The 27,430-nt window shown below is 42.5% G+C and overlaps 1 protein-coding gene across 5 annotated transcripts in view; it reads right to left on the reverse strand.

The window, feature by feature from the left end:
* The window catches only part of MYO5A (myosin VA), a 712,580-nt gene extending 685,412 nt beyond the window's left edge, over positions 1 to 27,168 (reverse strand). For all 5 annotated transcript variants that reach the window (XM_086958311.1, XM_086958310.1, XM_086958309.1 and 2 more), the window contains exon 1: positions 26,997 to 27,168. In XM_086958311.1, coding sequence (XP_086814437.1) covers positions 26,997 to 27,035 — 39 coding nt within the window. In that variant the 5' untranslated portion in view covers positions 27,036 to 27,168. The remainder of the gene's footprint in view (positions 1 to 26,996) is intronic.
* Between the last annotated feature and the right edge of the window lie 262 nt (positions 27,169 to 27,430).

Here is a 27,430-nt window from a genome sequence, read left to right on the forward strand (position 1 = left end):
TGGGAGAGTTAATGACCCTGGTCCAGAAGATAATGGCCTGTCTCTTAGCCCAGGATGATCAGGGTTATGTTAACTATTGGCCCCATTGCACGATTAGCCATCTGGCATGGGGGTGGGAACATGTGGGGCTGCATTATACATGCAGTGCACTCTCCCTCATTGCGCCGGGCACAATTTTTAAAACGTGCAACCAGCGCAATCAAGGAAAATGAATCATATATTGATGAATGTGCTGCCCTTAGGGCACCCACGAACTTGCGCTGCCCTGGGGGCAGAGCATTTATGTAAAAAATTGAGTGGCTGCTTTGAAACCGTTCCATTTTTTCACAGTGCAGGCGGAAACCCACCTGCACTTTTAACGGGATTATAGATCGCCTTGTAGGCAGACTGCACCCATCTGCAAGGGGATGTCTGGGGGTCCACATGTCCTCCTTTCTCCCTCCAGAGGGCTGCTCACCTTTTAGGTGGCACACTGTCAGTGTCCCTCCTGAAAGCTTTTTTGCCTCTGCGACCACATCTGTAATACAGCGCGGACACAGACGCAAAATGATTCTCTCATTTGCATGGGGCACACCCCCATTAAAATGAGGGAACCCACCCCCTGAAGACAGAGCTGGCGCTTTATGTGCTCCAGCACTATTAGTATTACAGAAGGGGCTGTAATATTAAAGTGCCCCGGGGCCTGCAAAGCAGGAGCAAACGTCTGTTGCGTCCCTGGGGCACGTTATGTAATATGGCCCATGGAAGAACAAAAGACAGATTTAGCTCTACCTCCGTTGACTTGGAGACACCAAGGAGGGCATCTCCTTTTCTTCACAAGGATCCTTCTAGACAGCCTGGCTCCAGACACAATCGGGGAGAGAACCAAATTGGACTCTGTGCGTGGGAGAAGAGGTCATCTAAATGGAGACAGAGAGCTAAAAACGGGCCTTTCTGATTACAGAAGGCCCCTGCTATCTTGAAATGGGAAACTCCTGGAAATTATTACAGTAAGGCAAAGTGGAAATGCTCCAAAAGAAGGTGCGGAGGGCCTGTGGGAAAATAGGATTGCATGGCATTATTTCTCCAACCACTTACTAATGCACATGATGAAATCTGTCAACACGACCACCATCTGCACACATGCGTAGACCTAGGAAGAATAAACCTGAAGAAAAAACACACTGATGAAGGAAAGAAGATTTCTGACTCCTATTGGAAAAAGAGGACTGATTGACTCCTGACTCCTGTTGGCACTCAGGGACCGGAACTGGTCTCCAAAGGTCAAGTCGTTGGCCTCCTGTTTGCCTGCTCCAAGGACACAAAAATTAGGACTCCGGCCTGCAAGAGGGCCCGGTTGACCACAGAGTACAGGACCCTGCAGGATACCTGTTTAGAGAGACACCTGGTGTACAAAATCCTGCCTCAGGAGCTTGGGCTGTAGAAGTGACCAGAGTTAGAATGTTACAGAGAATGGGACCAGCACCAAAATAAAAGTGGCCTCCATTATTGAATCAGAACGCTAAAACAAGTGCCCAATGTTTGCAAATTGGGGCAATTTTGAACTTTTAACACCTTCCGTGTGGTGCATTTACCCCTGGTGCTGGGCCCCAATGTAAATGTGTGTGGTCATGACGGAACGGTTCCGTCATGAGCACAGCTCAACCGATGCTCATGACGGAACCGTTCCGTCAAGAGCATCGAAGGGGTTAAAGACACTGTATATGGGTTTTGCATGGAAGGCTGCATGAATTTGAGCTTGCTGCAGGCAATGTGTGTTTAAATATCAGGAAAATAAACGGTAAAAGCAGCCCCAACAAACCACATAACAGGCACACAAAAAGGTTTTTTTAAAATGACCAAAAAAAAGAGAAATCAGCCCACACACTGACCAGTGAGATCTGCCTTAGGCACTGCCTGATTGCCCTATAGGCCAGTCCGATCGTGGAAGTGACTAAAAATAACTTTTGTAACAGTTGCAGAAAAGTGGGACTTAAGTCATTTTTTCCACCTCTGGAGGACAGGCCCTAGGTGCTGAGGATTTCCCAAAGAAGCCACATGCAAGGCAGGAAAAAAAGCCAGCTTGTCTTGCTCAGAGTCTTTTGCCGAGCTGAAAAAGGGTTAAGGGAACCGCATAGTAAAGGTATCTAGCATTGTGAAACCCTGCCCAGCTACAGCTCCCAGATTTGCCAAGTTGGAGAATTCTGAGAACCATAGTTACTTTTAGCCATAAAAGTAACTACATTCCAAGGTAAAGTGGTGGAACTTGGCCTGCTGAAGAATGTTGACTTTAATTACAGAGACTAAGTCAGAAAGTAAACTCTTTTAGAATGGGATTACCCCTTTCATATATCCGACCTTTATTTCAGCATGAAATTACACTTAGATCCTGAACAACTGCAAACTGTTTTTGTTGTGTTTGAATTTTTCTAGGGTTCTTTGGCCTTAAATTGGTAAAAATTCATATGTTTCTCTTTATGGCATTTTGATGATCACTCTGTGTATTAAACATTTCTCTATTTTTGTAAGCTGGTTTGGTCATTTTATCTTGTGCTTTCTTGACTCCTAACAAGCACTTCTCTATGACACCCCCATTTTGACTTCAACAGTAAAACTGCACTTAAACTTTGTACTGGGAAATACTGAAGCAAAAACTACATGAAATAACATGATTAAGCATATACATTGTGCAACGTAGCAATAATTCTCTGCAGTTTTAGCTCAAGTTTAGAGCATGTGCTTACTTTAAAGCTGATAAAATCACACTTGTAAAAACCACATACAGTAAAATTGCCAACGATACGTAGTCTGGTAGGACGATTTTATCGCAGATTTTTTATTTAAAAAACAAAAATGTTCTCATGTTCTGCATGGTACGGAAGGAATGACAAAGTGTTAGCCAATTTGCATGGAAAACAGGCTTTTTTCAGGAGAAAAAAATGTTCATTTAAAATTTCTAATGTTAAAAGTATTCTTTGGCCAACGTTTCTAGGAGAATATGCCTTTAAACCATTTGGCTTACTGGTGCATGAGATTTTCAATTTCACATTATAGGTGTATTGTGTTGGGAAATAAAAGCAATACAGAGTACCCTTTTTGGACTTCAAATTCAAAGTGTTCATGGGGCAAGGTTTTGGCGCCGCGAGTGATAGCCGCTTGACCCCGGAACATCGACACACCGGGACGCTTTTTGACCCGCAAGTGTGTTTTTTCGCACTTTTTTTTTGTGTCATAATTTTTTATTGGAGTTCTTTTTATTGTCGGTTTTCGTCAATTCAAGAACCGGAACATGCCGTGAGTTCGTGGAGGTGCTTTAGAATGTAAGTCGTGTTGCGCTTCTCGTTTTTCCCTGCATTTGAACATTTTCCTCGAGCGGCTGCCATTTTGAGGTCGAGCTCCCTTTCCTGTCAGCCCTGCATGAAGCAGTTGGGAAGCTACATTTTTTTCCTCACAATAGTCGCAAAATAGATCCGTTTGCAGCCGCAGCATGTTTTTCTTCAAGACCTTAATACCAAAGTAAGCTGCCCTTTTATACTGAATGTTTTGCTTTATTTATTCTCCGTTGTTACCACACTCCTCAATGTTTCTGCATACTTTTCTGCTCTACCAGACATTTTGAACATTTTCCTAGTGCAATGCCTGCTGGATTCACCCATTCGCTCATAATGTTGCCTTCATATCTGAGAGCTTTTCTTCTCCTGAAACGCCTCTCAGCGTAATTTCTCTAACTGGATGTACTCAGTGTTCATACCAGAGCTGTGCCTTTACTCCATCTCATCAAAGTGAGAGCGTCTCTTATTGATTCAACACTCGCACATGGGCAGGATATGTAAGCCATTTTTGTCCCTAAAAATATCTCCACATCCTCACCTTCACAGTCTGTGGCGTCTGCACCGGAGACTAATTCTTCTATAAGTATGGCTGGAGTGTCTTCTGTTCGCTCCCAAGCGTCGCAGTCATCGCCTCATAAATTGTCTCCGCCCACTTCCACTCCTAAAAGACTGAAACAGGACCCTCAATCATCTGACAAAACTTCTCCTACTATTTCCTTGTAATTGTTTTTGGAGGAATTTCGCACCTTGTACCCGTTTGTGGAAGAAACAAACAGCAAGATGAAATTTCTGGAAGAAAAATGGTCCTCAATGGAGAACAGAGTTTCTACAATGGAGCAACAATTATCGTCGTACAGGATAATTCTCAAAGAATTTCCTCTCTTGAAAAGGAAGTCCGCAAGCTTCAACAACACACCGAAAAATCGCAATAGAAGGAATAATCTACGTATCTATGGTTTGCCGGAATCTTTGAAAGGAGGAGACCCTGTCACCTTTTTCCCAAAATTGCTTGAGATGCCTCCTTCAACAATGCTGAACATTCAGAGAGCCCATAGACTTGGTCCACGTCCTTCACTCTCGTCTTCCTCGGTCAAACCCCGGGGTGTCATTATTCTCTTCCTAAAATTCACTGACCTGCTCTCTGTTCTTTATGCAGCTAGAGCCAAGCGGCAAATTTCTTGGCTAGGCCAGAGAGTCTTTCTTTCTCAGTATGTCTCCAATGTTACAGCCGCCAGACTAAAAGAGTTTCTTAATCTTTGTCCCTCTCTTCGCTCAATGGGTGCTCGCTATGGACTTTTTCACCCCTGCATCTTTAAAGTTACTTTTCAGAATCAAACCTTGTCCTTTGAAGATCCTGCAGAACTCAAGAAATGTATCCATTCTCATTCTTCGGCCAACATGGTTACCACTAATCCTCCTACCGGATGATATATTTTACTCATACCATCAGGACTCACATTGTTTTTGCAATGTTAATATACAAGTTATTTTTGTTCATGTTTATATCTGTTCCATGTTCAACTTTCCCTGTTTATTATATGGATTGACATGTTTATACTCTTCTACCTATTATTCATCATTGTTATGTTATATAGATCGTATTCCATATAGTTATATCCTTGTTTCCTCTCCTCATGTTGTATTGGCTGTCCTTGTCTCCTCCATTTCTATACTTCATATTTATTGTTTGTGTTCTCAATTTGCTTTGACATACATTCTCCATTTATTCTTTATTATTTTTATGCCCTCTTAATTCCCCTTTTATCTTTATACAGGTTCGTTTTGTCATGTTTATAGTTGTGCGATCCGTCTGCATTTTCTTATGTGTACTGGTGTGGTTTGGACTCCCTGATTCGGGCGTCCCATCTTCCGTTCGTCGCCATTGCCCCAGCCTTCTTCTTTTGTTCCCATTTCCCCCAGGGATGTTATTCTCAGTCGTCCTTTATGGATATGTACTGTCTCTTCTTATCTTTTTTCTTCGCTTCCTGTCTTTCCTTTTTCTCCCCTAAGTTTCATTCCCTATCCTGTATCTGTTTCTCCTTTCATTTCCCTATGGATATGTACTGTTTTCTCTTATGTTTCCTCTTTCACTACTATATTCCTTTTTTCCTTCCTAACTTGCTTTCCCTTTCCTATATTTGTTTTTCCTTTCATTCTTCCATTAATTAATTTCTTGCATATTTAATTCTGTATAAAATGTTAATGTTTTTGCATTCAGAGTTATTTCCTTGAATGGAAAGGGTTTTACCAGCCCAAGTAAGAGGCAGAGAATCCTCTCCCACCTCGCCTCTTAAACCCATGATCTAGTACTTTTGCAAGAGACCCCCCTCACTGAATCGGAAGCGTTAAAATTAAAAAGAGGCTGGGTGAGTAGTCTTATTCTCTCCTTCTACCAATAAAAAAATGATGTCATAATTTTATGTCATAAAAAGTTAAAATGCAAAGTTTTATCTCAGGAAACATACAGAAGGTAGATGGATACTAGCTAAGTTGTTAATTGATAATGTTTCCTTAACTGTTTTTAACGTCTATGGTCCTACCCATCCGGATAGCTCCTTTTAGCCTAAAATTACACAAAAATGTGTTGAATTCCAAGATGATCTTTTTATACTAGGAGGCGATTGTAACCAAGTCGTAGACCCATTTCTCGATCGTAAATCTCAAGTTTGTTTTGTTCCCAACGAGACCCATAAACATTTTCTTGACACTATTTCCCAAGCACATCTCATTGATTCCTGGAGACTCTCCCACCCTGACTCTTTAGATTTCTCTTTTTTCTCCCCTCCTCATGCCTCTCTTTCCCGCTTGGACTACATCTTTCTTTCTCAACCTTTATCCCAAAATCTTCTCTCCTCCTCTATTGAACCTATTGTTATTTCTGACCATGCCCCAATAGTTACAGATCTTGATTTGCTCCCTCCGCATCCCAAATCCTCTCGTTGGCATTTTAACAATTCTCTCCTTTCAGACCCTCTCTTTTCTTCTTCTTTTCGTTCTTTTACAACTGAATTCTTCCATCTTAATTGTGCCCCCAACTCCTCATCATATCATTTGGGATTCTTTTAAAGCTACTGCAAGAGGCTTTATCATCGACCTGGTCTAAAAAAAAAAGCAACGCTTTATTCATCCACGTAAAGCCACTTTAGCACATATTAAACTTTTACAACACAAATTTTACACTTCTTCAAAAGACTCGGTTTTGTCGGAATTGATTTGAGACAAACTTGCCTTCAATAAAACTACTGATAACGCATCTTCCATCCTCCTATGTAGTAGTGCTCGTTACTATGGAGGCCGTAATAAGTCAGGGAAATTTCTGGCTAATTATCTCAAAACGCGTAAGGACACATCCTCATAGATGCTATATACTCTTCCAGTGCTCCCTTTTACACAAAGACCAAGAAATACTAAATTAATTTAAGCTCTTTTATCAAAATCTCTACACCCCAGAATCTCCTCCCTCTTCCTCTGCCATTCAACAGTACCGCGATAAAATTCCTTCCCCTCCTTCATCTCATCCTAATCTTCTTACTCTTGAATCAGACTTCTCCCTTACAGAGCTGTCCCATGCCTTAAATTCTCTCACCAAAGGAAAGACTCCTGGCCCAGATGGGTTTGCTGTTGAATTTTATTTGCACTTTTCTGATTTGCTACTATCAAAACTTTTATCTCTCTTTCAATCATTTGCTTTAGCTGGTAAAACAAAAGGTACCTTTCAAGAAGCAACAATTTGTTTAATTCATAAAGAAGGCCGAGATTTTAAATATTGCAAGAACTATCGCCCAATATCTTTGGTTAATGTTGACTATAAATTGTTTGCTAAAATTCTTGCCTTACGTTTAGATCCTCTTATGCCTCATCTTATTGGGAAAGAACAATGTGGATTTGTCAAAGGAAGACATACCTCTGATAATTCACAGCTTTTTCTTAATGTTTTAAACAAACTCCCCTCCATCTCCACTTCCTTAGCAACCATATCTATTGACGCAGAAAAGGCTTTCGATAGAGTAGATTGGTCCTGCTTATTTGCCTTGTTACAATGGCATGATTTCGGCCCCAAATTGAATTCACTTATCTCTCTGTTATATTCTGCTCCCAAAGCCTCAGTATTAGTTAATGGTTGTTTGTCATCCTTTTTACCTCTTCAGCATGGAGTTCGTCAAGATTGCCCTTTATCCCCCTTCGTTTTGTTCTAGCTCTTGAACCCTTTCTCTCTTCTATCCGCAACAATGAGTCTATTTCTGGTTTTCCTTTTGGAGACCAACAATAAAAACATTCCGCTTTTGCGGACGATATCAGCTTATTCATTTCTGAACCGGACACTTCTATTTCTCCTTTACTTCATGAGTTCGACTCCTTCTACAAGGTTTCTGGTTACAAGATCAATTCAGACAAAACAGAAATTCTTCCCCTCACTAAATCTGGTTTACCCCATTCTTTTTTGTCCACCGGTTTTGCCTGGAATGATTCAAAACTTAAATATCTAGGCAATTGGTTCTTCAACTCAATTGCATCTTTGGTTAAATTAAACATGACCGCTGCTTTGTCCCGTATTGATAAATTGCTTTCTTCCTGGAATCCCTTTTCCTCTCTTGGTGGGATCGATTAGACTCAATTAAAATGATGATTGCCCCTATTTTAACTTATAGGCTTCCTATGCTTCCCGTTCACATTCCTCCCATATACATGAAGCGTATTGATTCCTGCCTTTCTAAATTCCTATGGAAGAGTAAGAAAGCTAGAATTGCCCTCTCTTATCTTCATAAAACAAAGTCTAATGGTGGAGTGAACTTCCCTGACTTTCACTTTTATCATAAATCTTTCTCTCTTCGTCAAGCTTCGAACTGGCTCTTATCCGAACATTCTCCTTTTATCCCCCTTTGGTTATCCATTGAGCAAGCTCTATTGTTACCATTCTCTTTCAAAAAAGTAATGACTTTTTCGTCAAAACTCCTCACATATCCTTTCCCCTATTTAGACACACGTGTTCCCTTCTGAATTCTTTAGTTTTGCCTATCCCTCGCTCTCACGATGCCTTTCTAGACTCCCCCATTTGGCACAACTCTCTTATTCTTCTTAATAAGAGACTCATCTTTTGGAATTCTTGGAGATCAAAAGGTATTATTTGGAATAAGCACCTTTTTAATGGTCTCTCGCCATGCTCTTTTCCCGAATTTCAAGCTCTATTCCACTGTCCTCGTTCCTTTCTACAGAAATTCACTTCTCTCATGGCTATTATTCTTGATGTATACTATTCTCTTCTTCCCCCTTCTCTTACTAAGTCCCAAAACCCTCTTCTTAAACTTCTACTTTCCTTACCCAAAGCTTCCCTAATATATAAATATTTCTCAGCCCCCAATCCACAGAGCTAAATCCAAACTAACACTCTGCTGGGAATCTGATCTGGGATGCGAATGGACTATCTTACTATGGAACAAACTTTGGTCTAGATCCTTAAAAATCTCTCGCTCTGCCTCCCTTACTCAATCTGTTTTTTCTCTATTATAGACTTTACTTCACCCCTGCTTCTATTGCCCGTTTCTCTTTCAATTCCTACTCTAACTGATGTACTTGTGGTTCTCCTGACGCTAACTTTATGCATCTTCTCTTCCTCTGTCCTTCAGTCTCCAACTTTTGGAGATCCAACTGGTCCTATATTTCTCGTATTTTTAGACTTTCTATCTCTTATTCTACTTCTTTACTGTTTGCTGGAAGTCTCTTTGACTCTTTGCCTATACCCTCATGTGATTATGGTTTCTTTGATTTCATGCTTGCTCTAGCCTTTCAACATATTACCCTCAATTGGAAAACTCTTTCTAAACTTTCTATACAACACTGGTGGAAGAGTCTTTGCCACTCTCATAGACTTGATGTTGCCTTCGCCTCCTCCTGTAAACCAACACTCAATAGAGAGCTTTTTTGGTTGCTCCTTACTTCTTATTCAGATCAGATTGTTCTACAGCGTAATTCCTCCCTCAATTCTGAACATTTTAAACCCCCTTGAATACTCTCTCTGCTCTCTTTCTATATCATTCCAGATCTGATTTATAGTATTAATTGATGAATGCCTTGTTTGCATTCCGTTATAGTGTGCAATATAATATGCAATCTTCTGTTATAATAATATATTTGTATTTACTTCCCCCCTCCTTCCCTTCTCTCCTTTCATATAAAACCCTAAAAAAACGAGCTTTTATTCTTTTTATTATACTAGCCACTTTTCTTTTTTGTTGTAATTCTGCCTCAATAGCGGATTTCATTGCTGGTATTTTTTTTGTCTATTTCTCTGTATGTTCAATAAAGCTTTTCAAACAAATTCAAAGTGCTCCTTCAAACCTCTCGTAGAATGTTCCACATATTTTCCAGGCTTTCCATACATATTTTGATATACTACGTCACACCACTGAATATCAGTGTTTATATTTCTTAGCTATAATGCCCTTATGGGGCATAACTACAATAAGATTCGTTGTTTGCTTGCATTTAATAACAATTTACACATTAACTGTGTGAAAAAATTAGCTGCTGCCTCAACAGTACTGTATTATTAGTACCAAGGTTTAAGCGGAAACTAGGCCAAATAAGGTATGGAGAGTACTGTGTAAAGTAAGCAACTGTGCAAAAGTTATTAAAAGGGGGGGGGGGAAACAATCTATGCCAGAAAAAGGGGATTGCAGGTTTATGGAAACAATACCTTCATCTGTAAAAAAAGTATCTTTGTATTTCCACAATACAATGCTGGAAAATCAGAAACCGACATTAGGTTGATGCATCCGTACACACCTCACTTTATCAGTCCTCTGGGGTTAAATGGCTGCAGTCCCTAGCACAGTTATGGTGTGGATTACTCGCATGTGGACTCTTATACTCAGTGCCTCCACTCCTGCTTCTTAGGTATCAGACCTGGCCTATCTAGAACAGGGGCAAGCTTCCATTTGTGCAGCTGGAGAGAGGCCCATAGGCCTGAGGACCCCATTGTGACATGGTTATTGCTGAATTTGCACTTTACTTGTACCTTTCGTTACAAAGATTACGGCAAAACAGTAGGAAAAGCATTGAAGCAAGTTATAGAACAGAACTGTATAGAAAAACAGATCAGGTTGGAGGAAGGTCATCACAAAAAAGCCTTGGAGATTTGATTGAGAATGAGCGGGCTCAGTTCTTGTGTTGGGAGGCACAGAGTTCCAGGCCAAAGCTGCAGCACCAGTGAAGGACTACTTCCGAGGGAGAGATTCTCTCAATCTGGTTACCTCAGGTAGAAGGAAGTAACTGCTCCTGAGGCCTCTCAACTCCCAGAACCAGAGGTAGATTTGTATGCAAGGCAACACAGTTTAGAAATATACCTTGCATAGGGAGCCAATGCAATTTTCTCTAGTTGTGGAATTAAGTTATATATTGAGTAGTGCAACAACGTAGTAGGAAGTACCTCCTAGAGTGTTCCTGAAATCCACACTACAATAACAAGGCATGGGCTTTTGATATTTCAAGAAGGAATTGCTTTTTTAGTGAGTATAGGTGGAAATGTTGATTTAGCCACTCTGTTAAGATGCAATATTATAGATCTGATGGCATCTAGGGTGAACCCAAGGGATTTGATTGGGGGTAGAGTGAACCAGCAAAGCCATCAGGTTCCAGAGAATTCCACAACTGTGGCGTGGTACAAGGAAGAGGAGCTCTGTATTTTTATAATCAAGCATTGGGAAAATAGTCTAACATAATTCTGCAGAAATCAGGGAGGTGAATAGAGGGACCGCAGCTGATGTTTTTAAGTACCTTTTCATGTCATTGACATGTGGCTGGACGGGAAGATATAGTGGCTGTTGGTACAAGTTGAACTGAGCAGGCGCCAGATTCGACCCATGGGATCTGACACTGCAGTTGCTCCTGATGGAAATGTCTTCATCATTTGGAATGTGCTGGCAAGAGGATGAGACCCGGTATGGGCATTTCACTTCTGACCATAATATCAGTAGACTCCATGTTCTCAGTGTCTGGCACTGAGAGCGAAGCATTTTTAGAAGTGGTTCAATAAATCAAGCTATTTGCCATATCCATCAACATACACAAGCTCACCAAGCCAGTCATCTATACTGTTTAATTTGTGACTTCTAAACAAAAAAATGCTGCAATTCTGGAGTTCACCTATAAGACTTTTAATTACACATATGCCAGTTTCAGAAATCATGAACAACTGACGTCCACCTCAAGTAGCGGAGCAAGAAATCTGCCAATGAGCAGCTCAGAGGGGGCTCCAGTGTTACTTTCCCTGTTAAGTCTATTTTTGAGGCATTCTCTCTACTCTGTACTCGGCCTCACTAAAATCTGCTCCAATTTACCTAAATTCACTATCAGCTTCAGCTTTGCTACACCTTCTGTACTGCCTGCGACTGCGCTACCAACCATATTTCTCTGTCAACAGCTGTCCTACAATTCCAACTGAACATGCTAGGTCTACACAGCCAGTTCAGCTTAAATAACACCAACTTAGAGGTTACTTCACAGTAACTACACAGCCCCAACTAATTTTCCAGTTTGTTGTTAGCTGGGAATCCTAGTAAAGTGACCCTTAATACCTACATGTCAATCATTCTTTTGTAGCACCGAATGCATATCAGGAGGCTAATAATTCCTGGCTATGGCCTTTTTTCAAAGTTAGCCCCTGAGAGTGCACTAAGGTCCTGATACATAGCATAGCATTTGATATTTGAATAAGCCACCATAGTGAAACAGACAATCAGTTAATACCAAGCTGGGCTAGGTTTTAGATACAGATCAGGTTAGACCTTTTATGAAACAGAAGCAATTTTGTCTTATGTGTAGGGCGTTTCTCAATTAACTCTACCAGCCATTACTTGTTCTACTGCTCATACAGCTTCTGAAGATTAATTTTGTTCAATTTACTTTGGGATATTTACAGAGCTCAACAACTATGAAGCAGCGCATCCCTAAATAGCTAACTGAGTGCCCAGAACATAACGTGACAAATAGTGGATCAGGAATAAGGGCATGATCAAACATGAGGGAAACTGGGGCAAAGATCCAGGAAGTATGGACTCACAGGTGCGTAACACTTATATGAACCACATTTGCTTGAAATGTATGCTGAAGCACTGCAAGGCAGGAAGTCTCCCACCCACACTACGGGAAGTTGTGATCACACTATTATTGAAGCCTGGGAAAGAACCCCACTTCTGTACCTCCTACCCACTCTCACTACTTGCAACCAGATTATCTCTCCCAATGGAACAGATCATACTGCCCCTACAGACTGGCATTGTTCCTCACAGATCCATTTCAATCTTCGTGAAAATTAAATTGTATCTACCCTGATGTCCCTGCGGGTGTAGCCCTTTTAGACTGTGAAAAAATGTGATTCTTTAGACTGGTTCTTTTTAAAAGCGACCTAAGATAAACTGGGACTCCCTCCTGGATATACTGCCCTGAATATGCTTCTACATTCAAGTCCAGTGGCCCGGTTTCTCCTACTGAATTCTTCCCAATGGACAGAGTGACTCAACAAGGATGCTCTCTGTCACTGATCCTTTTCGTTGTTGCCATAGACCCCCGGTATACGATCTACCGGAGAAACATATACATCGTGGATTGCACTTTACCCCTGGCCCATGTATACGGACAATATATTACTCTTCGTCTGTCACCACTCTGACAATCTTCCCCCTCTTATATGAAAAATCATACGAATCAGAGGATTTTCCCTCCTCAAAATGAAATGGGCCAAATCAGAACTTTTCCCCCCTGAATGATATTACGAAACATGAGACCAATGACTATCAATGGACTTGGTGTATAGACTCCACCAAATGTCTGGAAATTACCCTACATAGGGAGAAAGAACAGATAACCCGCCAGAATTATGGATCAGCCATCGCTAAGCTATCCACTAAGATTGATCAATGGATTAAACTCCTCCTCTCAATGGCAGGACACGTGGTGATCATAAAAATAATCATCCTCCCTCGCTTCTTATACCTAATCCTGAATATACCAATTCCACTGACTAATAATTTCTTCACCACCTTATGCAGTCTCTTACTGCGACTAACATGGGCAGGGCATAGACTTTGGATTAGATGGGACACCCTGGTGCTCCCCTATGAGCAAGGAGGTTTCAGTGTGCCTGATCTGCAGTTATACTATCTTGAAGCACAATGCCACTTTGAGTACCACTGGCATCATACGGACGCTCATATTCCCTACACAACACCTGAGAAAGACCAAGCATGGCATGTTCCACTATCTTCCATACTCCCTAAAGGCATTCCAAGGACCCCTCCGACATGCAAATGCTTTCAACCACAAGGTGGGCATGGAGGAAGCTCCAATGCCGTTTTAGGGGGATGCATCCTCCACTTGCCTGCCGTACCCTAAGCAAATAACCCCTGGGTACCTCTGACAAAGGAAAAACCTGTCCAACGTACCTTGTTACAACACAATTTATACACTATTGGGGACCTTTTCCCAATAGTCATGTATTTACGCATACAGACAATACCCATTTCAGGGATGCCACATATATGGACCACTTTGTGCTTAGGCGCCTCTATGATACACTTCGCTCCGGTATACTGTTGTAAATGTAATCTTTCGTTAGTATAACTTTTCTTTATGTTGTTCCTTGTCCATTATTCCAGAATGTATTAACAGTTCCAATGTCGGACATCAGCTAGCTTGGATTCCAGACTTGCCAGTTGGAGTCTGGTAAGCTGGCGAGATGTGCATTATGTTCTTACTCTATGAATAAAATAATTACTTGTGCCCACGAGATCGTAGCAGCGGTCATTTATCTAATTAAAACATTTTGGCGAGCGGTTCCAGCTCCGACCAGACCGTGGCACAATTTGAAGGATCTCGAAGTGGTCGAGATGGAAGAGGACAAACGACATCTCCTAAATAGACGAAGCCATGCTGTGCGGTGCGATCGCAATCTGACGAAGGTATCATTTCCATCAGAAGATTTACTGTTGAAGCGTGAAGGAGGAGATTTGGGAAAGCTTGACGTCATCATATTAACGGTGAGCCAACCTCCAACTTTATACGCGCATGTGCGATGTGGCCCATGTTGCTTAGCAACCGTTGTTGCTAAGTAGGAGTGCCTTTCCACGAAGAGCGGGAGGGAAAGTGACGTGTATTGGAAAGTAGCAGCGCCTCTGTCTCACGAGCGCCACACGGCTCAGTAGACGTTCGTCACGTTCTACGTAATGACGTACCGACACAGGCGGCCATCTTAGAGTGAAATCTGAATTGCAACCATAGCAACGAGCGCCATCACGTACGGTGATACGCTCACCATTATTTAAATACATTATCGCTACAACTTGGAAGTTTGAAACATACAACGAAATAGAATATTGAATATATACTGTGTTATAAACACATTCAAAGTGCCACAGCGGTATATTTTATCAACATTGAGCGTCAATTTTAACGGTGATACTCTCACCACAACAGTACAGTGTTCGACGTCTATGCACTGATTTGTATACAAAAACACGCATTCAAAGTACAAGTGCAGTGTCGCATCTTCACTTCGAGCGTATCTTTGAACGGTGATACGCTCACCTCAACAGTGCTGTATCTCACGTGGACATACTTTAAGTCTCCCTTTGAACTCATGAGAGGTAGAAGCCCCGTTACAAAACTTACACCTTTGTGGTAAAAAAAACTTGCAAGATTGACAATTCTCTTCAGAATAGTCAGAGTAATTTATCTTGTTCTATTTCTGCTGGAGATATGGTAAAAGTCAAACCTGGAAGAGTGACTAAAAGACTCACTAAATATAGAGGCCCGTTTTTAGTCAAACATGTCTATCCACATTATGTAGTATTGGATACGGAGAAAAGTGGAATTACTGTAGAGTTGCATCATATCAAAAAAATTCACATACTAAAAAAAGTACTGAAAAATCAGACAATTCATTGTGCAATAGTGGTTACATGTTTTCCACTCAAGGAGATTTTCACTTACCTATGCCAACAAGGTGTAGGAGGGAGGAAGGTGATGGTGATGCTTCTCATCATTTTATTGGACAGGATTCTAATAACATGATTGCACAAGATGTTTCAGCTTCAGAGAATATCAGGAGTTCAAGATCTCGTCGACCACCTGTTTATTTGAATGATTATATTTGCTAATTTTTATATCGACTTCTTAATCTTTTCTTTTTGTTTATTATTCCAAGGGAAGGAGATGTGTTGTAAATGTAATCTTTCGTTAGTATAACTTTACTTAGCCTTTTCTTTATGTTGTTCCTTGTCCATTATTCTAGAATGTAGTAACAGTTCCAATGTCTGACAATAGGTAGCTTGGATTCCAGACTTGCCAGAGGAGTCTGGTCAGCTGGCGAGATGTGCGTTATGTTCTCACTCTAGGAATAAAATAATTACTTGTTCCCACGCGATCATAGCAGCGGTCATTTATCTACTTACAACATATACCCTCCTATCCCCTTACTCCAGATTACTTCTCTCCATTGACATTCAATATTACCGACACTGAAGGAGAAGATTTGTTTCCAGATTATTTACCAAGCATGCGTACCCATGAAACCCGAACCGGCAAGGGGGACGAGGGACCCCTTGGAAACGCAACCTGGGACAATCATTACCTAATAAAATCTGGTATTACTGTTGCACTCAGACGAAACTCATCTCCTTTAATCATAAACACAAGCTTTTACATTACAAATGTCTACACCGCGCCTACACCTCAGGACTTAGCACAAATTGACCTTACGTGATTGTCTCAATGCCCTAAATGCCACACCACTGAGGCTTACTTCGCCCACTTAAATTGGACATGTCCACATATACGAACATATTGGGACAAAATCTTCTCCTTGATCACCATCATGCCAGTAGTTACACTTACGCCTGCCCAACTACTGGCCCTACTGGGTTATGTTAATGACATCCTAAAAGGAACTTGTAGATTCCCCACCATTGCACTGCTGCTCGCAAATGAGGTCTGGCATAGTATTGAGGCAGTAAGACAAGCCCCACCAACTCTGCATGGTTAAAAAGCAGGATTTATTGTGCTATCACAGGTGAAGACTATGCCACATTACAGCCACATTCCTCCAGACCTAAAGATATATGGCAACCACTGCGGGACGGGACTACCTACTGACATTGGTTCTGCTATTTTTGTCACTTCAGATGTCACCTTACATGCCAGACCGCTGCTGTATTACATACTGATGAATCTATGTACTCTTATAAATGGGAATTATGTTGATATATGTTGTTTGAAAATGAAAAACGATAAATAAGTTTAAAAAAGAAAAGATCCTGGAAGTAATGCAGTTCAGACTCCACAAAATCATTATTCAGAGAAGTGCAATAATCAACTACATTGGATCGCATGACGGCGAATAGGGTTAGACACGGTTTTGCCTCCTCGAAGAACACACAAACTGTGGTATAAGCACCAATCTCAAAACGCCTTTAAATCTATTCTAATTCCTTCAACCATCTAAGTAGATTAATGCATTTCATATCCCCCATTATTTTATGTGCTCACACTTAGCTTGCATTATTGTTGTTGATTTTGAAACTGTACAGCATTCTGCTTCCTAGGAGGACCTCATGGCTAACTGACTCAGATGAAAATGAACCAATCAATTTTAAAATCAGGAGTGTACTTCATATCACCCTTCCAATCACCTCAGAGCGCTACTGTCTGTGACACATGTCCCGAGTACAGAACACCATGTATAAATGTCTGTGCCAGTGATCTCCCAAGAGGATGTCCTCTAATGAGATGATGTCATTTTATTTGACATGACAATCAGTCTGTCGGAAACCCCTCCCTGTTGACCGGTTAGTGATACCAATGTGGCAGCGCTGTGGAATTGTAGTTTGCTATTTTCTCACAGTTAAAGGAAACTGCAGGAGGAGATATAGTTAAATCAGATGGTATTTGACATCACAGTAAATAACTATTTTATTGTAAAAATTCATGAGACCTGCTGAAAAAATTATAATCTATAACCAATTAAATATCATATAAAATGTGTTTGAAATCTCTATCAATGGTTTTAAAAGATAACATTACCAGGACGACCATTATTCTTGAAAGATATGTTTTACCAAAAGTCACTACTGTATTGTTAAATTTTTTTCTTTTGACTTACTAAAGAGGAATATGCTGAACATATTAACAATATTAACATTTCTGACAACATGAAGCAAACATGTGAATATAAAAGGTACAATCAACAATTGCTCAATGGGCAAACTTTCCAGTGATGATAGGTATAGATATCTGCAATACCATGTGGAGGATGATTACTTCCTTTGGAATAACCAATCAGACTTCAGGTACTCGAGGTTAACTGAAATTGCCATGAGATGAGCTTCTCCAGACCATGAATGAAGATAAGAAAGCAGCCTTTCTGATCCTTCCAGTACAGGTCTACAACGCAACGAATACTTTCTTGAAAAAGCTAAAACAAAGGGTGAGGCAAATGTAATGTATTGATCCATACATTTATTGCCCTCTAAAGACACTTGGCAGTAGCGTGACCATTCGAATTTGAGGTTAAAAATCTCTATGTTCCATTAGGCACAGTCATTAGTGATATACCACACACACTTCTGAAAGTACGCTGTTGCAGCCCAAATTGACTTCCATTCGGAAAAAAAGGCCCATGTACTACACAAACTAAGCCATGCTTTAGGTCATGTGTTCTGCTAAATAAAAAGGATCTTGGTCTGCTGCAAATGACAGGCCCCAATCCAGAAATACCATCAGTTTACTATAACCTTTCAAAATTGGAATGCACCAGCAAATTAACAGAATAGCCAAAGTATGGGAATTATATCCAACACGGATTTCTCCTTTGAAATTCAGTTAAATGTGGTTGTCAAGGTTAACCCACAGCTGAGGAGCACTTTGTTTTTATTAAATATACGAATATTTAACGTAGTGTGTAGTTGTCTACATCCAGCTCTTGCAGAACAGTGCAGCAATGCATATCTATTCAAGCTGAAAGAATCACCTCACAATAATAACTGCTTTGAATATAAGAAAAATGTCACCAGCCCAAGCTGCAAGGAATCCAAACACCCAACTACAAAGTCATCACAACCAGCATCCTTGCCCATCTAGGAGACAAGCCTGCCAACTCTCGTGGCTCGTCACACCTGCACTTTGGACTGGTCAGACTTGAGCAAAGAAGTGTAAAAAAGAGAAAATGTGGCAAGAAGCCCTCTCCATCAATGCACCCAGTATCTGGAACATCATCACCGTACCAATCAGGACCACAACAACACTGCTCTATTTTAGGAATTAGCGGATGATGCACTTCTTTTAAGACCAGCATATTGATACAGAACACTTTACTTCCAGAACCAGCTACATCGCCAATCACTTGCCGATTGCATCTTTACCTTTGACCCCGTGCATAACCCCGCTGCCTTTCAGGAACATGTATCTCATCACTGTCTGAACATCGAAAATCCTTTAGTACAGAAATAGTTGAAATGTGAACGAAGATTGCTATTACTTCTGAATTAAAAAAGGCGGGATTTGCCAGAACTCTCAAAATTATGCTCTGTTGTCTTAGAAGTGTTGATCATATGTATAAGGAAGACAGATATTATCTCCCCAAAGCAAGCTCATGCTCTGTCCATGCTACAAAGCATGACGACTGACTTAACAGACATCTTTAATTGTTTGCTTCTTTAAGGAAAGTCTAACTCCACATGCCCTTACAAAAATGTTCTCAAACATGCAAGTTTTCCTCCAAAAATTGTCCGATTTTGGCTATCTCAATTGTAAATGAAAGCAGGCAAACTTGGAGTGAAAATCATTCAAAACCAATTACAGACACATATAGAGAAACATTCCCTTCTTAATCCATGCTAATCTGACAGCGATGTTGGATGGAGAATGCTCTAATGTCCTTCAGAGGTTTTGAAAACTTGTCAAAAGAGAAACTATGTAGGCAGCAGTCTTGGTTCTTCTTCATCTACCAATCACCTTTGTAGAAGAACATCAGAAGAAGATGGAAAACAAAGGCCTGGATCACAAACACACCATGTAAAGTGAGAAGCCCATGGTCCAGTATCATTTCACTTAACTGTAGTATGCAACAGATGTCTGTTCTCTTACCCTCCTATATCTGTGCAGGTGGCTCATCACTGGGATCATCGAGGTACTCTGTTAGTATTTTCAGAAGTGAAATACGTAAGCTAAGCTGGGAGGGGAGAGGAGATGTGATCCATCACCATGAGTAATATCCATTTTCTTTGATGAGGCCCAGTAATTTAACCCCTTTTAAATAGAAATAAATAATGGCGTTGCTGATGATTAGCTACTCATACTGACCATAATCTTTCCAGTAGCCAATGACCAAAACCCAGGACCCTAACTGAGAACAAAAACTTTGGGGGTAAGCAACGTTTGTAATCTCTCTTCGTAACTGGCAAGCAATACTACGCCATTCTGAGCCAGACACCTTACAACTATGATACTCGCAATCATCCTCTCAAGAGCAGATCACGCTGATTCTATTGATTCCAAGCATTCCTAATTGTGAGGCTCACTCAGACATTAAACAGAATTTCAGTCTAGACAAAGGAGAGGGCAACTCCAACCCACCCCAAAACGTCAAGGATTACATTGGCTACTGGAGGCGAAGGCAATCAGTGTTATTGTTATGTGCTTCATCAATAGGTCCTCTGAAGATGGGTCTTGAGACAATATGAGGCATGACGTTTTAGTTCCACCACATCCCTAAGCCGAATGTCCAAAGACAACATAAGAAGACCTCTTTAGTTACTCAAACACAAACTGAAAACGATATAAAAGTTGTATAAATACTACAATACAAGAGCACTCAGTTCCATGGTGCCTAGATTCAAATAAGGAGAACAACCCCTAGAAGTCAAGATCTCCACTTGTGAAGAGTCTACCAAGTGCAAGGTAGAAGACCCTCAACGTGTGTAAAATTACAAAAACACAACCCTTTTCTATAGCCTATACTTAGAATACCCACTTTGGTTTCTACCTTTTACCTGCATTTATGATATTGGTTTTTACTCCACCTATTTTTCTCAGGGTACACAATCTAAAGTTCTCACTAGGATGTAGGGTGCTGAGGATACAAAACACACGTAGAAGATCCTACATAACATTAAACTGGAGCCATCTTTCCGTCGTTCTCTCCCATAGTGCATCTGTCTCTGTCCACTCCCACACCCCAATTTGACTGAAAGTGTAAAGGACTAAAAGTCACGTGCTACTGGTGAGAGGAGCACGACATAAAGCACTACCTAAAGATCTCCAGTGCAGGGCCGGCTTGTGAAAAGCATTGAGTCTATATGCGCGCATGCCAGGCTAGTAATGAAGGGTGGGCGTCTATATGGAGATTTAAACATGTTTTCATCACAGCTGGCGCTGGGGCATTAAATTAGCCACAGAGGTCAGATTCTAAATGAAGTATAAAAGTTTAACAGAATCCCTCTCCCTTTTAGCACCACCTTGCTATCTTAAACACAATATATAGCTGAACAACACAACGACAGAAGAAGACACTACACGCTTTCTTGGATTCAGCAATAGAATGGATCATTTCTGCGTGATAAAGGTTGCAAGCTCATTGTCTAAGCCTAGCAAGGTGTGAGTCTAGATGTGAATTTGTGTTCATTTAAGCAATTCCTAGAAGAAATATCGTTCACTTAATTTCAATATTAGAGACTTTTTTCTTTTCCTTGTGTATGTGTTTTTGATATGTCTGAGCTTTTAATAGTCTTCTGACTTGTGTTTTACATTGTATGGCTTATATTTGTAAAGCTGAAATAATAAAGTTGAGCTTGCAGGCCCTACTGCCCTAGCTTAAGAGGCTTGTGCACAGGGCAAACTACGAGCCGAACCGTGCACAACTGACACGATATCCACAGCACACTCAGTGTAGGAAGTAGGAAGGATGTCGTTGAGCAGATTTGCCTGCATTCCTGCTCCCCTAACTCATGCTGACAACAAACGGTGATAGCAGGGTGCCTGCCCGTGCACGCAGGCGGGTGAATAGCTTCCACAGGACAGAGATGGCTAGGATGCCCACTAGCCTACAGAAGTGGAGGAGAACTGCCAAGAGACAGGAAAGGGCCAGGGGACCTGCCATCGCATACAGAGATGTGTAGGACGCTTGCCTGGACAGGCTTTGGTTACCATCTCATAAATGGAGGCTGCCTGGTGCTTGCTAAAATACAGATATTGGAAGAGTGCCAGCCAGCACACAGAGAGAGTAAGAATTACCGTCAGGAAACAGAGAAAAAGGATGGCCAATATCCCACAGAGATTGGGAAGGATGCCGGCAAGCGCAGAGCACAGCTGGACGTATACAGCACATGGATACAGTAGGATGCATGCTCAACCAAAAGAAAAGCCAGGCACCTCCCACCACATGGAGACATGGATGTAAGTCACCACACAAAGAAGCAAGGTACCGGCTAGCACAGGGAGACAGCAGGATGCATGCTAGCACACACAGGAACTGGATGCGTGCCAGCACACGAAGAAGCTGAACACTTGCCACCACACTAAGTCAGAGGGGTGGAGGCCAGCACACATTGATGGCGAGATGCATGCAAGCACAAAGAAAAGGTGGACACCGTCAGGCACACAAAAGTTGATGCGATGAATGCCAGCACATGGAAAGGGGCGACCACTCGGTCCCCCCGAACGTATGGTTGGGTGCCCCGATCCTCCCGGGAAACCATTTGGGCGGGGGGCATGTCCCGGCTGGTATGCCCGAAGCGCCTTTTCCCGCCCAAGAGGGGTTGTCCTAGACACCTACACCGATGACCACGCCCAGTAGGCGTACTGGAGGAGGGTACACGCCCTCCCGCAGAAGAATAAATAGAGCGGGAATCCGAAGAAGCGTCCTCTTGTTCCTGTGCTCTGAAGGCTGCACCCACTCGTTCCTCGTGAGCCCTCGACGGAACCTGCTAGGTGGGGGATACAATCAGTACACAGCAGTGGCGGCTCCTCCGGTAAGGCGGAGGAGAGCAGCCTCACTACTTTTCAGCAGTGTAAGAAAAAATAAAATTATAATAACTCAATGGTATAACCATTTTATTTGTTCTTGTTGCGTGGCAGCTTTGCGAGGCGGGTGGTAGGGGAGGAGTGGTTTTCACTTCCTACATGCGCATACATGTTTAGCCGGCCATCTCGGGCTGGCCAAACATTCATGCGCACATAGCATGTTCTCCACCCAGGCTGCATAGAAGCCTGGGTGGAGAACATGCCCAAGCCCCCGGTCCCCTTTGGAGTGTCGAACCACAGTGCACAGACTAATCACAACGCTGCATTGCAGGGGAGCCTGGGTCCTTCCTGTTTCGGCCGGAGAAAGGAGTGGAGAGACGCAATGAAGAGGATGCGGCGACTTGGACAGGAGGTACGTTTTATTTAAATGTTTATTTACCCTTCCCCCGCCAACCCAGATCAGTGCCGGCTGCCACTGGTACACAGCAGCAACCAATCGGGACTTTGATGTCATAAACAAATAAATTCTAGGTGTAGTAGTCTTGTTTTTCCTTCGCTTAAACTAATTAGATTACACAGGTGAAACCAATGATGTATGGATGAAAGGTACAGTACTAAAGACAATGTTCGTAATGACATGGAGTGCAGTGTTACTCTTACACAGAGATGGAGTCAGGGCACAAGTCCTAAGAAAGAAGTGGGGGGACGATGACGTCACGACAGGAAGTGACGTCACGAAAAGTGGCTTGCACAATCAGACTCATTGCCTCCCCTCGCTCACCCCTTAGATGCGACTGCATCAGAGAAACCAGCTCGTGAGCAGCATTCTGAATGAGCTCCAATCTCGCCCCAGAGAGGCCAAAGAGTGAATGTGTGCCTCCATTTGCTCCAGTTATCGAGCTCCCGGTAAAGTAAGTGGGGTGGCACGTGGTACCCCGGCTCGAGCCCTGGGTGGAGTAATACCTTTGAGAATACAGAAATGGAGGAATACCTGACAGCATACAGCTATGGAGAACTGCCTTCCGGCCAAGCACACAGATGAAAGGATGCTGCCAGCACACAGTAATATGGGAGTTCTGCTGCACCAAGATATTGAGTGTGCCTACGAGCACACACACAGATGCTGGGATGCCGGTCAGAAACAGTGATGCTTGTGTGGCTGAGAGCACACAGAGAAAAGAGGGTACCTAATAAAACACAGTTGATGGAGTGCCTACCAGCAGACAGAGATGGGGTGGGAGGATTCCTGCCTGCACACAGAGAAATGATGTAATGCATGCCAGAACACACCCACAGAAGCCGGGATGCCTGCCCACATACACACAGCTCCCAAAATGCTTGCCGTATCACATATTGATGCAGGAATACCAGCCAGCACAAACAGAGATGATGGTGTGGATACCAGCACACAGAGAAACCAGGATTCCCCTCACACAGAGATGCTGTGGTGCCCAATAACACACAAATGCTAAGGTGCCTTGCAGCAGACAGAGATGGGGAACGACTGAATAATAAGATGGAACGACCAAAAAAGATAATAAATAACATTCACAAAGTAATTCCTATAGTTTAAGAATTCAAAACTTCAATTAACAAATGGTCACATGGCAGAAGAGGAATGCAAATAAATAAAATACTGTTCATTTATTCATGTAACAGTAGACTTTTTAACTTAGGGATATTTACAATATTTACGTTTTTTCATCCAACACATGTATAACCCATATGCGGCGCGCAGGCTTGGGGATTTTTCAATAAATTATACAAAGAAGTGATGGATGGAATGCTTGAATTAATTTCAACCACTGGGAGTTTCTCGGGGCTGCATCCCAGGCCACATCCCATGCCATTGTTATTTTGCACAACTTGACAACTAAGTTTGAGCCCAGCCATATGAATTCAGGATTGATCATACTCCAATGGGAATAGTCCACCCCGAACTGACAGGACCTCCCTGAACCAGAACACAAACAATCCCAAACTGGTTTCCTAATTAGGGCACATCAGCTCTTGGTTCCAGTGACACAGTGTGCACGGGACCAATAACTAGACATACTCGTCCCGTTCTGAGTGATGCAATAAAGCATCCAAAAAAGTGATTGATGGAATGCTGGAATTAATCTCAGTCACTGGTAATTACTCAGAACCACACCCCAGTCCATGGTTATTGCTACCTCTTTATGGACGCAGCCATATGCAAATCATAGTAAGGGTGAAACCGGTCCTGGGTTGCTTGTCTAGACTTATTTACATATGGCTGGGTCCAAAATGAGGTGACATGCTGAGCTAAAAACGATGGATTGGGATATGGTCAATGGTTTTGTTGCCCCAAGTATGACAGGTATACCCAGATGTGGGCACTGTGGGTCCTGTGCTCCCTATGCCACTGGAAACAAGCTATACCTGAGTGATGAACCCTAATAGGGAGGTCTCACTAATTCTTCTATAGGTCCAACACATATTACAGTGTAAAAAAAGAGGGGGTAATGGAAAAATAGCTGACCGTAACATTAAGGATGTGAAGAAGAAATAAGGGGAAAGAAAAATTAATTTTGAAACCTAAATGGCAAATGGTGGAAATAAGTACCTTAAGATATCTGATGGTTCCTTTAATATGGACCTGATCGAGAAAGAACTGTTAGACAAAAATGAGGAAGCCTGTGTTAATCAGCTTACCAGGTCTAGATATAATATGCAGGGAGACAATATTCCCAGTTCTAGGCTAAAACCTTGTGAGAAATTGGAGTCAAGGTAGTCCCACGTACATTATGCATGGAGTGAACAAATCATAATGGGCAATGTAATGGTTTAGAAGCTGCTTATACTTAAGGCCCTGCCTGGGGCTTAGCAGAGATAGGTTTGTTTCTTAGTGTCTGTGTAGCCCCTCCATCTCGCTTTCTCTTGAAAGAGCGAGAGAGAGAATCACTGCCCTGTGAAAGGTGACGAGAACAAACAATCTCGTGTCGTCAGAAAATGCTGTAATAGTGCTAGAGTGGTCTGGTTCCCCATTGCGCCAAGTTAGATGCAGTATTCAGCAGGGAATGTACTCATTTGTCAGGGAATCACCCCCATCAGCACTCAGCTTGAGGAATGCCTACCAACACACATTCATGTGATTTCTGAAAGCTTCAGAGCTGCTTAATGTGTGAACAGAGGATACACAGGGTGCCACATCCATGGTCATTTTGTAATTAATTACTTTAAGGTACCCTTATATTACGACCCCACAGTGACAACCACAGGAGCAATACCCAGAATGCCATATTCAGCAAAAGATGCCCACTGCCCTTTCTCAAGGGTAGCCGCCCTTTGGGAGCTAAAAATATCATAATGTGTGTAGAATTATAGTTTCGATGCTCTGGTCGCAGCATATGTAGGGGAAACCAGATATGAAAGTGTAGACAGCAAGAATAATACCACTCAGAACAGCTGTGGAGAAGTGAGGAGCATAGTTACTGGAAGTAGGAGTGGGGAGTGCCGCAGCACCCGCAAAATAACCATGCTGGAGTCCAGAAGGTGAATGCCTTTCATTTTTGTTTTTTTATCTTCTCACATTAGATGTTCATTTAAAGAAAGAGCTCAAATGTCAGGCTGTCTACTGACACATTGCTGCTTATTCTTTTATCATGAGACTGGTGTTTACTTTTCTTTCTATGCTGCAAAGAGAGGTATTCGTAAAGTGAACTATGTGACAATCTTAGTGGGGTACAGGGGGTGTGAAAGGATAGGCTGAAGGACATCATTTTTTTCTAACACACACAAAATGCAAACACCCGTAAATGAACGGGACAAACATTTCACAAATGTATCAGCTGTTAGGAAAACACAAATAAAGCAAGTTCGCAATTCTGAAATGTGTTGGAAACAAAGATTTTAATAGGATCCGAACTAATCAACACACTTGGTGATGCACTGAGGATAAATATTTGCTGAAAGGTGTCCTCTACAGATTATTGTTTGTGCCCTACTTAGTGTTGTCAGTTTTTTAAAAAAAATGCAAATTTAGTGGGATGTCAATGTAAAGTGTGCGTTATGTAAATGGCAGTGCGCGGACAAACGTTGTTTTGGTAATATATTTGACACCGAGCTCGAAAATGCACCACTACTCTCGCCACAATCCTACTGAGTCGGTTTAGCTCATTTGCAACACTTTTTCTTTTCGTAACACGTGGATTTTTCACAATCCCTACAACTTCAGTGATGCAATATGGCTTGCAGCACCACCCGCTCTGAAAATTGTGCCAGCACCATTGGTGAAAGGCATTCCGGTGGCATCGGTCTGGGGCACGAGCAGAGAGAGATGTTATTTGTGTGTGGCTGCAGCAGACAGCTTAGATGTTACGTACGCACGTAGCGGCGTACAGCCCAGATGCCAGATATGTTTGTCGCTGTGCTACATCTGTCATTTGCAGCAGCTGTGCCGAGGCACGGGTGCACAGGGCCCGCTCGCAGAGCGGCTCCACTGTATCCTTCATTCATTCTCTTCCAGTGCTCGGACTCCTTTGTCTCATCCTCTTCCCGCGGCAGGGACCGCCCTGCCCGCCCCCACTTCCCTCCCTCTGCCGTGCACCGGGCTCACCCCGCCCGACACACCTGCCCAAAATAACCGGCACCGCCCGCAGCGAATAAAAACCAACAGCACAGGCGTGGGCTTCTTCGGCAGCAGCGGGAACTCACCTTGGAGTAGAGCTCGGTGGCAGCCATGCCGCTCGCCATTTCAACGACCTCCAAGGACCGGTCGCTCGGCCGGGGGGAATCGGCAAGCACTAGGGTCCCACCCGGGACGACGGAGACCACTCAGCTCAGGGCGGCTGCCAGCACCGCCATCATACCTGCCCAGATTCTTATTTTGGAACAGTCAGTCTCTGTGCATTGTGGGTATGCAGAGGGATGGCTGCGGGGAGGTGTGCTCTGCCTGGCGATGCTCGGCTGTGGAGCGGCTCTGTACTCTGTAATTGCTGGGTGCGCTCTGCCTCCCACAGGCGGCAGGAGCACAAACCCAGCCTGCTTCAAGAAATGCTGTAAAGCCTGCAACGCCGCTTTCTCCATTAACCCCTTCGCGTCTAGACCAGCTGTAGTGTTGCCCACGTGCACACAAGCTTGCTAAGACT

This window comes from Lissotriton vulgaris, chromosome 2_1 (genome assembly GCF_964263255.1).
Source record: "Lissotriton vulgaris chromosome 2_1, aLisVul1.2, whole genome shotgun sequence".
In the NCBI taxonomy this organism is placed as follows: domain Eukaryota; kingdom Metazoa; phylum Chordata; class Amphibia; order Caudata; family Salamandridae; genus Lissotriton; species Lissotriton vulgaris.